Below are 17221 nucleotides of genomic sequence, written 5' to 3'. Positions count from 1 at the left end.
AAACGCCACCTCATAGTTCTACAGCACAGCAGCGACAAAACAACGCACGACGGGAATATATTCAGGTCACAAAGTTTTAAAACAAATGTTAGACATTGGAGAATAGTTGGGAGGATGGAGGGGTTGGGGGGGGACTTGAGGGGCTGTTTTACAGAACAGAATAGATATTCTCACCCTCCTCACTAGAGGACAACATCAACAGTTCAGCATTCATCACAAACTAGAGCCTAAACTGAATTATCTACACTCTTGTCATGTCAATTACTGAAACTGGAGATAGGCACGGTTTGTAGCAGTCAGAGACTGGAAGATCACTCAGAGCATGCTTCATTTTGTTGACATCTATGAAATATTACATTTATATCTCTAGAGAATGACAACTGGGTTTTGGATATTGCCTCTAAAAAAACATTATTCTTACATGACCACAGTAAACAAGTCAAACTTTCAGTATCCAATTGTGAAAGTAGTAACAATGGACAAAGTAAATACATCTGAAAAAGAGATTTTCCAACAGAGAGGGCAATGTGTCAAAATCAGTTCGGCGACAAGTGACCAAAAGTTAGATGGAGAAAGCTGGAGAGTTCTATACAGATCATTGACTATCAGTCAGATTGTATATCTGAGTGGATTCATTATAATGTCTTGACTGCATTTGGCATGTACTTTTCCAGACTTCTAATACTGGCAAACAAGAGGGAAATAGATTTTCTCACAAAACAAAATGGTTTTACGGCTTCCATACCATACAGGAGCAAACGCATCCGTGTGGGCTACAGACCCCCCACCCCCCTCAGCCCCCAGGCACAACTTAGATCTGCGGTCTACAGACTACATCGTACCGTAGACCTCAGCCATGTGAACGTCTCCCTAGCGATACAACTCTTTACTTATTCATGTGCACCTTCTTGCTTTAAATTTCACCCCCCACATCTGAACAGGATATTGTCAGGGAGGAAGGAATCCACAAAGCTATAAACTGTGATATATTACACCTGTTCATGTGTGCTCTTAAACTGCAATATTTATCAGTGGAATGGATAAAGAGGATGTAAGACAAACTCATTGATAACAATAGGCTTCATCAATCGACCGCCGTGACAGGCCTTTGGTTCCCAAACCTTTCGGTCACCAACTGAATTTTACTCTGCTCGGTGTACCCATCGTGCATTTTTACCAGTAAGCCTATGACATCATGAGTCTTATCAAGTACCCCCCTGTGGATAGGCCAAGTACCCCCAGGGGTTATTGTACCCTTGTTGGTAACCACTGGTGTAGGCCCTCCATATCTGTGAATACTGCTCCCATGAGCAACAGAGAACTCCGATTTAGTCTGCTCATTGTGACGACAGCACATCACTCACTCAGACCAGGAGAAATAATTGCATTTTCCTAAATCATGTGGAAGTGTTTGGCATATTACGCATAAGTTCATTGGTCTATCTATGCGTAAGATTCAGTCCCTCCATTATTTTCTGATCGTTTTTTGTTGCCTTCTCAACAATCCCCCGCCTATAATGCGATGGTTTGCAAAATTGACCAATCGCTGTGCTATTACCACATGAAACAATCACCACACAAAAAAAAGGGCTTGCAATTGTAACCAATCACCGCACTTTTACCTCATAAAATGGTTCAGTGAAGCCACACGTCAACACATTTATTCCCCCAACAGTGTATTTTCCTGACAAATTGGGACACCATAATTGAAAATCGACATACAAAATGTCAGAATTGCAGCAGTAAAATCAAGCATTTCTGCCCGCAAATATGACAAAAACACACTGCAGGATCCTAGAGGAACTGATTAATAGATGAATGGAGGAGGTAGAGGATGGACTGCCATGAAAAACAGCTGAAGAAGGCTGTCTGGTGATTAGTACTGGCTGGTTAAACATGATGACACCTGATGGGATATGAGGCTTATCTGTTTGTCTGAACGCATCAACAATCTGTTCCACTCAGTCTGACAGACAGACAGACACAATAACAACAGTCATGTGGTTTCACATCACTAAAGGATATTATTTACGAGGTTGAACACCACTTTCCATTTTATTTACTGTGTGTATTTACCATTCTCCTCTCCTCCTCTCTTACCCTCAACCCTGCAGACAGAACAGAACAGTGCAGAACAGTATTGTATCTTGTAGGCCAGCCAGTCCTTACCTTGGGAGTTAGCCTGCAAGAGCCCGATGCTGTCGTCAAACTGCATAGACTTGATGTTGAGCGACGCCAGAATGCATTCCTTATCCTGCAGCGAAGCGTCGTCGATATTGTTCTGATTGGCCGACAGTATCACGCACATGTCGCAGAGGTTGATGTTGACAGCCCTTAAATCTGCACGACTTAATGGCGTACCCTTCAGGCGCGGTGAAGAAAAGAGACGGACAGAGAGAAGAGAGAAGAAGGGGGAGAGAAACTAATTAGAGACTAAGTGAGGGGTGCTTTGGGAGATTAGATAACAAGTATTGTAGTTTTAGCGGCAGTGACATTCAGCTGATCTAACTGGGCACTGGGGAATCAGAGACGTGGACTAATCTAAAGGGCAGTGGGCGCTGAAGGCTAACAGGCCTGGTTTCTTAGGGCTCTCTGATACTCAGTCAAGGAAGCATTAACGAGCTCTAAAGCAGGCAGCCATGCCAGACTTTCACATCTGAGATGGCCAAGGAAGGGCAGCTGCAGTGTATTTAAACTCCGTATGAATAGACAGGATTCGCTGCTGTGAATTTAAACTCCGTATGAATAGACAGGATTCGCTGCTGTGAATTTAAACTCCGTATGAATAGACAGGATTCGCTGCTGTGAATTTAAACTCCGTATGAATAGACAGGATTCGCTGCTGTGAATTTAAACTCCGTATGAATAGACAGGATTCGCTGCTGTGAATTTAAACTCCGTATGAATAGACAGGATTCACTGCTGTGAATTTAAACTCCGTATGAATAGACAGGATTCACTGCTGTGTATTTAAACTCCGTATGAATAGACAGGATTCACTGCTGTGTATTTAAACTCCGTATGAATAGACAGGATTCACTGCTGTGTATTTAAACTCCGTATGAATAGACAGGATTCACTGCTGTGAATTGATGGAAGATTGAATTCAGGAACCGGTTGTGGAATTGACAAGAACAGCCACAACAACCACGACAAATCACAAACAAATCCACAAATGAAATACTATATCACTAGGTAATACTATTACTGCTTTATCACTGCTTACAGTCATTTTACCCTTCACCTTGGATTGTTTTCATTCAGACAGTGCGAGGCAACAAAGGGAAGAGATCTCATAAGTCAACTGAGATAAGAAAATACAAGTAAAAATGTCAGAAAATAACAACGGTACAGCTGGGTTTGGTATTGAATCCTGGAGTGTTGTTACACTATCTGTGTCTACTCACAGATAGAACTGATGGTGATGGCATTCTATGGTATTGTAAGTACATGATGTTGTCAGTTGTATAACTTTGGCTTGTACACATTACAGTGGTACTCACAGGTAGTATGGAGACCTTGGGGAAGTTGTGGAGAGTTTCCCATTCTCTCCTCAGGTACTCCAGCGAGCCCACAAACACTATGGGCTTCAGCTCGTGATAATGGAAGTTGCTGGCTCTCAAAGGCATCACCAAGTTTCGCAGCCCCACTAGAGCGGACGTGACATCTCCAAATATACAGACCACTACATGGCCGCTCAACACCGTCATGGATGCCTCACTCCGGGTCTGAGCAGGGAGAGAGAGAGGGGAGAGAGGGGGAGAGAGAAAGAGTGAGAGGAGGGAGAGAGACATGGAGAGAGAGAGAATAATGGGACGAGAGAGGGATTGAGAGAAAGAAAGAAAGAAAGAAAGAAAGAAAGAAAGAAAGAAAGAAAGAAAGAAAAAAGAAAGAAAGAAAGAAAGAAAGATGAAAGAAAGAAAAAAGAAAGAAAGAAAGAAAGAATGAAAGAAAAGGAGATAGAGGACAAACGCATAGCAGTCAGAAAACAGAGAGGCAGAGTGCTGATGAGAAACCCTGCAGCCCCACCCTTTGCGGTGTTAGGCTCAAGGAGAACCCGGTACAGCTCAATGCAGTTGATACACTAAATGGTCAAGGAGTAAGGTGTATAAAACTGCTTTTCAAAGCCATGCTTGTGGTGGTTTTATACTATGACCCAGTACATAGAAAACAGTCGACTCACCTTGTAACAACAGAGAGGCATTGAGAGAAATGTGGATATACATTATTAGTATGTGGTTGTTACCGCTATGTGAGGGAAACGGTTTCTTTAGAGCCTACCGTACCTCAACAATGCTTCATTTTGCGCCCAATAGGTGCAAATCATTTCCAACTCCATTAGAATATGTATCATACAGAGCTAAAAACAGTGGAAACACATCAGTATCACCGTATCAGTCAAATGTTTGGACACATCTACGCATTCAAGGGTTTTTCTTTATTTGTACTATTTTCTACATTGTAGAATAATATTGAAGACATCAAAACTATGAAATAACACATATGGAATCATGTAGTACCTTAATGCAATCAGTTGTGTTGTGACTGTAGAGGTGGTATACAGAAGATAGCCCTATTTTGTAGAAGACCAAGTCCATATTATTGCAAGACCAGCTCAAATAAGCAAAGAGAAATGACAGTCCATCATTACTTTAAGACATGAAGGTCAGTCAATCGGGAAAATGTCAAGAACTTTGAAAGTTTCTTCAAGTGCAGTCACAAAAACCACCAAGCGTTATGTTGAAAATGGCTCTCATGAGGACCACCACAGGAAAGGAAGACCCAGAGTTACCTCTGCTGCAGAGGATAAGTTCATTAGAGTTACCTGCACCTCCAAATAAATGCTTCACAGAGTACAAGTAACAGACATCTCAATGTCCCACTACTACATGATTCCATGTGTTATTTCATAGTGTTGATGTCTTCACCACTATTCTACAATGTGGAAAATAGTACAAATAAAGATGAGTCGGTGTGTCAACTCTTGACTGGTACCGTACATAAAAAGTTTAAGATCATCAAACTATACAACTGAAAATTATCTTCGGAGTCACACTGTATAGGACAATACCTACCATATCTGTTGATGGGTAGGTACTGTATCCCTGTACAGGATGTTAATAGCTGTGGTTAAACTCAGGTAACTCTACAGTAGGGTTGTCATGATACCAGTATCACGATACTATGATACTCGATTATCCATGGCAAAAAGGAAAACACAAGGCAGTCTAAACTCTTTAAAAATCTGATTTTGTTCAAATAGTGTGTGCCATAGCTTGGAAAATAAACAAATGTAACTGTGGGTGACAATATATTACTGTTTGTTTTTTTGTTCTCAACATTAGGATTGTTTTCCTCAAGAAATGAAGTCTGCTTCAAGTTTGCTTGCCATGCTACTTGCGAGTATTGCAATACTGGTGTCATGAAAACACTACAGGGAGACAGACAACCACTCACCAGGATGACCTTCTCAATCTCTTTCGATGGGCACCAGTGGAACATTCCCGTGGAGTCGTACTGCTTCACATTCATGTCCATGTTCTCCATCTGCTCGTTCCCAGGGATTAGTAGAGGGTCATGCCTGCTGAGGGGACACAACACAACAGTATGAGCTCACCATGGTAAACATCATTTATACGGTATATATATATATATATATATATATATATATATATATATATTTTTTTTAACCTTTATTTAACTAGGCAAGTCAGTTAAGAACAAATTCTTATTTACAATGACGGCCTACCCCGGCCAAACCCAGACGACGTTGGGCCAATTCTGCGCCGCTCTATGGGACTCCCAATCACGGCCGGATGTGATAGAGCCTGGATTCAAACCAGGGACTGTAGTGACGCCCCTTGCACGGAGATGCAGTGCATTAGACCACTGTGCCACTCGGGAGCCCAGTTGATCGTATTTGGTTTATATGTGTTGTATTATTACCTAGTTTTGGTTGAAACCTAAAACTACCACTTCATTATCGCTTTCTGCTCAAATCCAAGATGACACAACAACCCAGTCATCAGAGTTGCTGAGGGATATTGGTAGAAGCATTGGTAGCAGCATTGGTAGCAGCATTGGGGAGAGAGGAAGGCTTGAGTTTCCACTGTGTCACCTGCTGAGCAATTAACCAAAATGTATGTTATTTTTGAACCAATGTTCTGTCAACTAATTGACAGAACATTGGTTCAATTACTTGAATTCGATTTTGTTCAGTTTTTTTCTGTGAGCTCTATGCGCACATTGCACAGTTTCTCTAGAGATAAATCAGATCCAGACTGAACTGTGCGATGTAGTAGGGAGTTGCGGTTTCCATCAGGCCAATATTCTACATAGTTTAGCGCATAAAACATGGAAATGAACTACAATGACCGTAATCCATTGTGAATCTACTTGTCTGGTCTGTGTTTCCTTTAATCCTGTTACAAAAAAGACAGAAGAATGATCTATCGTGAGAGGATATAGAGAGCAGCTGTTGCTTCACGTGGTGTCTCAACCTGAAAATACTTGATCTATGTGAAACGACCTCAAAAAGCACAAATCGCTCAGCATTAGTCACCGCTGACAAAGCTGACTGAGAGGTATTAGAATGGAGCGTCAATTACTGGCTTTTAGCTCTGTCTTGCTCACTCACGACGCAGCGCTACCAAGAGTAAAAGCTCTAACAGGACCGCACTTTAAATATTTCAGGAATTTGCCCAATCACATTTTGCGTTCCCAACTGATGTACATGAATGATTCATCAGCAGCGTGTCACCTTCAAACTGGCTGATGCACAGTGACGGGCCACTGAGTTTTATCAGGTGTTACGTTAACACTGACCATGGAAGAGGGGGGGGTCCCGTCACTTTGGTAATATTAGTTCCACTGTGTTTGCACTCATTCTACAAGACATGATCTGGGATGTCCTCTAAAAGGGTTTCTAGGACAGAGGAATGGCCAAGCTCCTTCTCTGAATACGATCCATTCTGACTGAATAGAAAAGGGAGGATTTTGAATTGGTGTATAGGCACTTTTAGTTTCTCCAGGCACCAACACACCTGATTCTACTAATCAATGGCTTGGTGACCTAGGCTACTTACAGTAATTAAATCACCCGTGTTAGTGCTGGGATAGAACAAGAATGTGCACCCCATGGGGGTCTCCCAGGACTGGATTGAGAAACACTCGGTCAGAGAGTGTAGCTTTGAGCTGATAGCCAGGGGCCAGACTACAAAGGCTTCTGTCTGTCTAGTGTCTACCAGGGGGCTACAGGGAAATAGCTCTCTCTCTGTCAGTATCACCTCAAAAACCCTTACATGTTCACAAAGCCATCGTCTGCAATAGTTATTGTAAAGCACACAAGAACAAGTTAGAACACTAAGGATGTCCTAACTGTATATATAGAAAACACTGGCAAATATTTCCTATGCGGTTGTCAGAATACTTTTTTATGATTTCAAAAGCAGGGTAAGAAATAGCGTCTTACATTATCTGGGCCATTCCACCAATTGTTTTATTTCACCTAATTTGAACATTCTGTCATGAAGAGCAAATGTTCAACTTAATAAAAGCCGTTCAATTTTCCACCAGAAAAACACCAGAAAATGTGCACAAAAAAAAGAGTACAACCAGCTCACCTGCTTTAACACTGAATTTTGTTTCAATGCTTCTGTTCAAAATAAAAAATATTTTAAAAAATAAATAGTTTCACCATATTACAACAACAATTCAGTTCACGCAACAGGGTTGACCTTAAATTCAGGGACAGACGTAAATCAATCACTAATAATAAATAATAATCTTCATAAATGACGTTGTCAAAGCTACAAAATAACTAGGGCTTCATAATGATGGTAAAAACATGGAGAAATGTTTGGGTTAAGTGGGTTAAAATCTTCCTAGATGTCACAGAGGCTGCACGAAGCGACATGTCAAAATGTTGAATTTTGGAACTTAAGCAAATCTTTACTCATGTAAAAGTCGAATTTATTGAATGTTTTGTGTCAAAATTAAAGGGCATTCATTTAATATAACATGCTTTTAAAATTCAAAATTAAATGCACAATTTCTACCTAAAATATCAAAGAGATGCAACAAAAAAAATCTGTATTTCGTGGAACGACTCATATTTTGCTTCTTTATGAGGGTGACATTGGCATAAAGTGTGAGAAAACAGCACATCTCAATCACACTCTCTCTGTTCATTACATTGCAAGACATATCACATGAAAGATGTGTCAATTAGTTCCCTCCATCTCTCTCTCATTTTCTCTCTCAGGCTCTCAATCTTTCCCTCACTCTCTCCCTCTCCCTCCTTTGCTCTCATTCTCTCTCCCCCACTCCCTCCTCCTCTCTCTCCCTCCTTCCTTCTCTCTCTCCCTCCCTCCCTTCCTCCTTCCTTCTCTCCCTCACTCCCTCCTCTCTCTCTCTCCATCCTCTCTATTTCTCTCCCTCCCTCCCTCACTCCCTCCTCTCTTTCTTCCTCTCCCTCATTCACTCCATCCCCTCTCTTTCTTTCCCTCACCCTCTCCTTCTCTCCCCCTCACTCCCTTCTCTCCCCCTCACTCCCTCCCCTCACTCCTCTCTCTCCCTCCTTCTCTCTCACACTCTCCTTCTCTCTCTCTCTCTCCCTCATTCCCTCCTGTCTCTCCCTCATACCCTCCTCCTCTCTCCCCCTCCCTCTTTCTCTCCCCCTCACTCACTCCCTCCTCTCCCTCAATCCCTCCACTCTCTTTCTCCCACCTCCTCTCTCTCCCTCTCCTCCCCCCCCTCACTTCATCTCCTCTCCCCCTCACTCCCTCCTTATCGCCCTCTCCTCTCCCTCCCTCTCACGCCATCCTTCTCTCCCCTCACTCCCACCTTCTCTCCCTCTCACTCCCTCCTTCTCTCTCTCTCACTCCCTCCTTCTCCCCCCACTCGCTCCTTCTCTCTCTCCCCTCACTCCCTCTCACTCCTTCCTTCTCACTCCCTCTTCCTCTCTCACCTCCTCTCTCTCCCCTCCCTCCCTCCCTCCCTCCCTCCCTCCCTCCCTCCCTCCCTCCCTCCCTCCCTCCCTCCCTCCCTCCCTCCCTCCCTCCCTCCTCCCTTTCCTTTCTGTCTCTCCCTCCTTTCTGTCTCTACCTCCCTCCTCCCTCCCTCCCTCCCTCCCTCCCTCCCTCCCTCCCTCCCTCCCTCCCTCCCTCCCTCCCTCCCTCCCTCCCTCCTCCTGTCTGTCACTCCTTTCTGTCCCTCCCTCCCTCCCTCCCTCCCTCCCTCCCTCCCTCCCTCCCTCCCTCCCTCCCTCCCTCCCTCCCTCCCTCCCTCCCTCCCTCCCTCCTTCTTCTGTCTCTACCTCCCTCCTCCTCTCTCTCCATCGCTCTCTGTCTGTATGGTGCAGGTGTTAATAACTCTGACAACATTTAGTCCTTTTACACCCGGGCTGAATATTTCATTCTGAGCCGCGTGTTGCACCACTCACTCTCCATGAGCCCCTGTCACTTCAATCTGGGCACGTGGGGGCTGACTAGTGCAGGCAGGCAGGCACCTCCTCCTCCACTACCTTAGACAGCTATCTTTCACACAACTGTCAGCGGTGTGACTGCCTGCCTGTGTCTGTCTGTCTTCCTGTTTGTCAAGAGCCCTGTAACCCTCCTCTTGCCTCACCTCCCTTCCTCTCATCTCATCTCCCTCCTCTCCTATTTCCTTTCCTCTGCACTCTCTATCTTCTCCCCTCCTCCACTCGCTCTCCTCTCCTCTCCTCTCTCTCCTCTTTTCTCCTCTCTCTCCTCTACTCGCTGTCCTCTACCCTACCATAGAATCAACCAGGGTGAACTGGACGTTAACAGACATGACATTAGCGTCTGCCAGACCCCACCAGAGTATATATGAGTTGTTAACGTGTGTCCTGACTTCTTGTCCAGGAGCACGGTTGGCCGAGGAATGCGTGCGACGCCGAACACAGCTCGTTAGCTCAATGACACGTCTGATTGGCTGATAGGGAAATGACTTTATATTTGCACAGGCTGAGCTGGCCTCCAGACTAACATTTTCAGATATCAGATATCTATCCAGTGCTGTGTTGGCTTTCCCTGTCCCTCTTGTACTGTATCAGTTTACAATAAAGTGTGTGTGTAAGATGCTATGGATATACTGTATCTTACAATACAAAAACATTTTTGTAGAATATTCATATTAAATTGGCTGGATGATGACCAGTGTAAATGTACATTGCAACATACAGTGCCCTCTGTAATTATTGAGACAGTGAAGCATTTTTTCTTATTTTGGCTCTATAGTCCAAACGTTTGGATTTCAAATCAAACAATCCTGAATGAATTGTGAATAATGATGAGTGAGAAAGTTACAGACAGACAAATATCATACCCCCCGAAAATGCTAACCTCCCCTGTTATTGTAATGGTGAGAGGTTAGCATGTCTTGGGGGTATGATATTTGTCTGTCTGTAACTTTCTCACTCATCATTATTCACAATTCATTCAGGATTATCCGTAATCATGGTAGCGTCCACATTACTGTGGAAGTGTTTAGAAACTTATTGTATTTCTATTTACAAAAAACAAATGACTCCAAAATGACACAATACATTAGTTACCATGAATTTCTATTGGGCACAAAATCATCTGAAACACAACCAAAACAAACAGCAAATGAAATGCATCCAACGATTTGTAGTCACAAGCTTGATGTAGTCATTCCGTGCTATGAATACGTGACCAAATACTGTTTCACTACTTTAATACAGTGAATTTGTCCCAATACCTTTGGTACCCAAAAATGGAGGGACTATTTACAAAAAGTGTTGTAATTTCTAAACATTTCACCCGATATGGATGAAAATACCCTCAAATTAAAGCTGACAATCTGCACTTTAACCTCATAGTCATTGTTTGATTTGAAATCTAAACGTTTGGAGTATAGAAACAAAAGAGGAAAAAATGCTTTACTGTCCCAATAATTACAGAGGGCACTGTATTTGCATTTAATTGCCTTCTCTAAAGAAAAGGCCTGACTGTACAGTAGCCTAGGCAATAAGAGACAGCCCATATCAGAAGAGAAATTGCCCTCTCTCTCTCTCCCTCAGTGTATATTTCAAACAGAGTTGAGTTATTCCAGTGCATCGTTCTGCAGTCGCTAGCTTGGGATGTGTGCTCCCCCAATCCCTCTCCAGCAGGCTATGAAGGCAGCCCCTCGCTTTGAAAATTCTACCCATCATGCAAACTGACAAAGGCATGATTTTCAAAAACCCACAGCCAATCTGTTGATCATTATTTATTTACAAAGGCCTTCAGGCAGCAAGTCCTGTAAAAACCAGACTTGATATAGTATACGCTCTCTCAGTCTCTCGCTAGCTCGCTCTCTTTTATTCCCCTCCTTGCTTGTAGAGTAAAGTGTCCCTAAGGCTACCTCAAACAATCACTTTTCATTGCACATAAAATCCAACTTGTAAAGCTTATTTAATATATATATGGTATCATATATTGACAGGGGCTGGGGGGAGGGGAGGGGGCTGTGGAGGTGGGCGTTGTGGTCGGCGCTGGGTAATTTGATGTTTTGCTGAGGGCTATGACTTGAAAAAGCCTACACCTAGAACAGAGGACCTGTCATCCGCAGCACCCAAGAGCCAGCAGAATACAGAAGCAGCCCTAAAGCAGAGACAACTTTGACACCGCTTTGAAGCGTTTTTAAAACCAAGTAAATAACTCCCAAGAATTATTATCACTGTAAGATCAAAGCGGAGATGCATATATTACATGGCAAACGGGGACCATCTCCTCTGCAGAGGAGAGAACGAGAGAAGGTTTATTGCTTTAAGTTAGGAAACAAAAACTAAGGAGCCATATGAACTAGCAGTTAGCTGGAAGCGTGCCAATTTCTCTTTCGCTTGTATCAGTTTCCTCTTTTTAAACCCCCTAAGGTTGATGTCCGCGCCTCCGCTGAAATCATATTAGCATCATTTAAAAATCCCCATCAAAATATGTCAGTTTAAGCCAGGGATGTCGACCTTCAGCATCTGAGGTGAAAGGTGACAGGGCTAGAGCGGTGCCAGACCATGAGAAACCATGAAAATAGGTCTTCTCCTGAAAATGTCTGTAGCGTCCAAACGGTTTGGCCTACAAGCTATTATGACCCCTCTGTGGAAAGACAAGACTCTCACGGTCATGTTTTGCTCCAGAATGCCCACAAGCCTCACAAGACTAGTCTGAATGTAGCCGGGTACCAGTTTTTTAAAATTATGTAAATACAGTGCATTCAGAAAGTATTCAGACCCCTTGACTTTTTCCACATTTTGTTACGTTACAGCCTTACTCTAAAATTGATAACAAAAATATTTAATCCTTAGCAATCTATACACAATACCCCATAATGACATGCGAAAACAGGTTTTTAGAAATGTTTGCAAATGTATAAAAAATGTATTTACATAAGTATTCAGACCCTTTGCTATGAGACACGAAATTGAGCTCAGGTGCATCCTGTTTTCATTGATCATCCTTGAGATGTTTCTACAACTTGATTGGAGTTCACCTTTGGTAAATTCAATTGATTGGACATGATTTGGAAAGGCACACACCTGTCTATATAAGGTCCCACAGTTGACACTACATGTCAGAGCAAAAACCAAGCCATGAGGTCGAAGGAATTGTCCGTAGAGCTCAGAGACAGGATTGTTTCGAGGCACAGATCTGGGGAAGGGTACCAAAAGATTTCTGCAGCATTGAAGGTCCCCAAGAACACAGTGGTCTCCATCAGTCTTAAATGGAAGAAGTTTGGAACCACCAAGACTCTTCCTAGAGTTGACTGCCCGGCCAAACTGAGCAATTGGGGGAAAAGGGACTTGATCAGGGAGGTGACCAAGAACCCGATGGTCACTCTGACAGAGTTCTAAAGTTCCTCTGTGGAGATGGGAGAAACTTCCAGAAGCCCAACCATCACGCAGCGCTCCACCACTCAGGCCTTCATGGTAGAGTGGCCAGACGGAAGTCACTCCTCAGTAAAAGGCACATGGACAGCCCGCATGGAGTCTGCCGAAAGGACTCTTTAGATTCTCTGGTCTGACCAGAGGAACAAGATTCTCTGGTCTGATGAAACCAAGATTGAACTATTTGGCCTGAATGCCAAGCATCTCGTCTGGAAGAAACCTGGCACCAACCCTACGGTGGTGGCAGCATCATGCTGTGGGGATGTTTTTCAGCAGCAGGTTTTTTCAAGATCGAATGGTATATAATGCCTTAAATATATGCTCTTCAGCTCCAAACATTTTGTGACTTGCATGACAAAAAATACACAGCACCATTAGGAGATGTCTATTGTATATTTATAACACACAGGGGCCTAACAATCACTAATTTAAAAGGGAGTGGAACTACTCTGTGACCCTGTTCTCTCCCATCTTCACCACTGTGCTTCCACCCTGCCACCCCGATTGGACAGCCTCCACTCTCTCGGCATTTTCACGCTGTCGCGTTCCTACCGCTGTCTCTCTCCTCCCGCACAAAAAACGAAACCCTTTTATCTTTCAAAATCAATTAACTGCAGTTTAATTCCAGAGGACAGGATAAAGGGAAGGTAATACTGCAAATTCATTTTTGATTGCGATGATACATCTCACATATGGCCTTAAGTAGCAGAAACAGTAGTCGTAAGGGTTCCCACAATAGATCCCACTGCCCCGGGGCAGAGGAACCACAGGGAGGACTCTGATTGGTTGCTGGTGTCATTAGTGCCAGCGTTGTTTAAGGACTACATGTGGACGGGACTGGAGGGGGGTTGGAGGGGTGACAGATGACACTTTAAAGCCAGAGGATTTGTTTTTCAAACATCTCCTCCTCCTCTCTCAGACTCTGTCTTTCATGACAGAAATATTTCAGCTCTGTCATTACCCACTGTCTGACAGCATGCCAGTCTAAACACCCAAGCCGTCCTCTCCTTTTCGCACTCTCACTTTCTTCCCCCTCTCCTCTCTCAATCATTCGCTTGCCCCCCCCTTTTGGTTCCCTCTTCCAACCATCCCACCACCATCTACCCGTCTCGCCTTCTCCCACCTCTCACTCTGACTTTCTTACTCTGCTCCTTATTTGTTCCCCGCTTCCCCACCCTCACACTTCCTCTCTATCTTTCTGTCTGCTTCCCCACCCTCACACTTCCTCTCTATCTTTCTGTCTGCTTCCCCACCCTCACACTTCCTCTCTATCTTTCTGTCTGCTTCCCCACCCTCACACTTCCTCTCTATCTTTCTGTCTGCTTCCCCACCCTCACACTTCCTCTCTATCTTTCTGTCTGCTTCCCCACCCTCACACTTCCTCTCTATCTTTCTGTCTGCTTCCCCACCCTCACACTTCGTCTCTATCTTTCTGTCTGCTTCCCCACCCTCACACTTCCTCTCTATCTTTCTGTCTGCTTCCCCACCCTCACACTTCCTCTCTATCTTTCTGTCTGCTTCCCCACCCTCACACTTCCTCTCTATCTTTCTGTCTGCTTCCCCACCCTCACACTTCCTCTCTATCTTTCTGTCTGCTTCCCCACCCTCACACTTCCTCTCTATCTTTCTGTCTGCTTCCCCACCCTCACACTTCCTCTCTATCTTTCTGTCTGCTTCCCCACCCTCACACTTCCTCTCTATCTTTCTGTCTGCTTCCCCACCCTCACACTTCCTCTCTATCTTTCTGTCTGCTTCCCCACCCTCACACTTCCTCTCTATCTTTCTGTCTGCTTCCCCACCCTCACACTTCCTCTCTATCTTTCTGTCTGCTTCCCCACCCTCACACTTCCTCTCTATCTTTCTGTCTGCTTCCCCACCCTCACACTTCCTCTCTATCTTTCTGTCTGCTTCCCCACCCTCACACTTCCTCTCTATCTTTCTGTCTGCTTCCCCACCCTCACACTTCCTCTCTATCTTTCTGTTTGAAGCATCAAATCAATGTCTTACCTCATCATTTTGGGCGAGTTGTTGGGTGAGTTTCGCATACCTCCGTTCCGCTGCTTTTTCTTGGGTGACAGAGTTGACGGGTGCTCATCTTCAACTGCAAACACATGCAAAGAGTGTCAGGCTATGGACAGACGGGGAGGTTAATGTAAGCTAGAACTGACACGGCAAAGAACACCAAAGCCAACACTCAATCAATCAAACAGCAAAAAAACTAAACACCAACAACAATAAAAAATCATAGAAAAACAACAATATGTCAGAGTCAGAGAGAAGACCGTCAGAAAGGAAACACATTAGTTAGTAGCAGACAAAGGTCAATTTGAGAAACGCAGGAGAAAAAAAACACGAAGAGAAAAACCACCTAGTAAGATCTGACAAATTCGCCATCGGCTCACTCCGCCAAAGCCCAACCCCTTTGGTTCTGTTCCTCTGGACTGGGTTCTATAGAGTAGGACTGGATCACTTTAGATCCAGTATGTCCAGTATGTCTTTAGATCCAGTGGCAATCTTTGGATCCAGTCTAGTCTGCGTGTGGTTGGACCAACAGCAGTCTGCATCAGTGTGCCAATGCTTTCCAAGGCCAGCCAATATGGGCCATGTGACTAGGACAGACTGTCATTGTCAGTAGGCCATAGTGGACAAAAGCAATGACAGAGAGACAGACACAGAGACAGACACAGAGAGAGACACAGAGACAGACACAGAGAGAGACACAGAGAGAGACAGAGAGACCGAGACAGAGACAGAGAGAGACAGAGAGAGACAGAGACAGAGACAGAGAGACAGAGAGAGACAGAGAGAGACAGAGACAGAGACAGAGAGACAGAGAGAGAGACAGAGAGAGAGACAGAGAGAGACAGAGAGAGAGACAGAGACAGACAGAGAGAGAGACAGAGACAGACAGAGAGACAGAGACAGAGACAGAGACAGAGACAGAGACAGAGACACAGACAGACAGACAGACAGACAGACAGACAGACAGACAGACAGACAGACAGACAGACAGACAGACAGACAGACAGACAGACAGACAGACAGACAGACAGAGAGAGAGAGAGAGAGAGAGAGAGGATGGTTCTGTGTGCAATTTGGTTGTTTTGAATGGATGACTAATGTGGCAGACCCCCACCTCATCATTCCAGCTCTAGAAATGGATAGGGTTTTAAAATTCCAGTAACTATACCCAAATTCCCAGGTTTTCCAGAAATCCTGGGTCGGAAGATTCCCAGGATCAGGAGAGAATAAAAAATACATCTGGAATCCTCCTACCAATTTTGGGATAGTTAACGCAATTTTCCAACCCTAGCTACAAAGCACAATGGCTCTTCTATAGGTCTAAGCTCCATGCCACGAGCACTCAGCCAATCAGGACTGCATGAGCATCCCAGAGTAGCCAATCACATGTACAACCAGCACTACAAACAGGACATGATTGAGTAGCCTAGCATTAGCCAAGCATTATAGTAGCGAGATGAAGGTCAAAACAACCCATAGAACTTTAAAATAGCATAAATATCTGAAAAAAATGACTAGTAATCTAGGATGTATGCATTATTATGAACATAAGTTTTAAAGATACTTAAGAAACAAACTTGCTGAGCAAAGCTTTAAAATTAATACTTTTATTTAATCATTCTTTCTCTCCGGCCACCGCAATAAAGTCAGGCAGCACAGTGAAGTTTTAGATTAGCTTGATCTGATAGAAGTTTATTTTCCTCTCAGCTATTCCTCACTCTACAGGAGATTAAAACTTTTCTCCCAGCCCAGACAGACAGAAGACTAAGAGAAGAACACAGCTAGAGAGAAATCCTGTAACCTACTAAAGACTTCCAGTTTAGCTAACACCAGTCTGATCTTTTCCACCATCTGTCTGTGAATTCCAACGGCTTTAAGAGTCAGACACCCAGGCACTCTTTTCATCCACAGCACACAAATGCCAAAGCCACTGTCACTTCAAACCCTGTATTAATGCTTTGGTTAGAAATCAATACCACAGCATGATATTAATGCAAATCAATGCTGCGTTGCTGCAAGCGCTGACTGCTCCGAGCAACGAGACATAATTTCCGTCTGAGCATCCCTTCTAGACGTTCCCCTAATTGCACTAATAAAAGGTAAAAATGTGACTTTGCCTCCTAAGAAAATGCCATTCTCTGACATTTCCACTTCGCAAATGTGGACATCCTGAATAGCTAATATCACAAGAAAGTGCATTCCACTTTACAAATGCATCTCTCTCTAGTATAATCCAATTTGTGAAAATATCACAGAATAAAATATGTCCCTTCGTTGGCTTATTGTTCTATATTA

At 43.8% G+C, this 17221-nt stretch overlaps 1 protein-coding gene across 7 annotated transcripts in view; it reads right to left on the bottom strand.

The window, feature by feature from the left end:
- LOC118371387 (calcium-activated potassium channel subunit alpha-1-like) overlaps positions 1–17221 on the bottom strand; it is a 315283-nt gene that overhangs the window by 19559 nt on the left and 278503 nt on the right. For all 7 annotated transcript variants that reach the window (XM_052474861.1, XM_052474855.1, XM_052474850.1 and 4 more), the window contains 4 exons: positions 14912–15005; positions 5458–5581; positions 3504–3728; positions 2170–2362 (listed from right to left, as the gene is read on the bottom strand). In XM_052474861.1, coding sequence (XP_052330821.1) covers positions 2170–2362; positions 3504–3728; positions 5458–5581; positions 14912–15005 — 636 coding nt within the window. The remainder of the gene's footprint in view (positions 1–2169; positions 2363–3503; positions 3729–5457; positions 5582–14911; positions 15006–17221) is intronic.

The sequence above is a fragment of the Oncorhynchus keta genome, chromosome 2 (assembly GCF_023373465.1).
Source record: "Oncorhynchus keta strain PuntledgeMale-10-30-2019 chromosome 2, Oket_V2, whole genome shotgun sequence".
Classification (NCBI taxonomy): Eukaryota; Metazoa; Chordata; class Actinopteri; order Salmoniformes; family Salmonidae; genus Oncorhynchus; species Oncorhynchus keta.
Note: the sequence above shows the minus strand (reverse complement) of the source record. Positions and strands in the feature narration are given on the sequence as shown.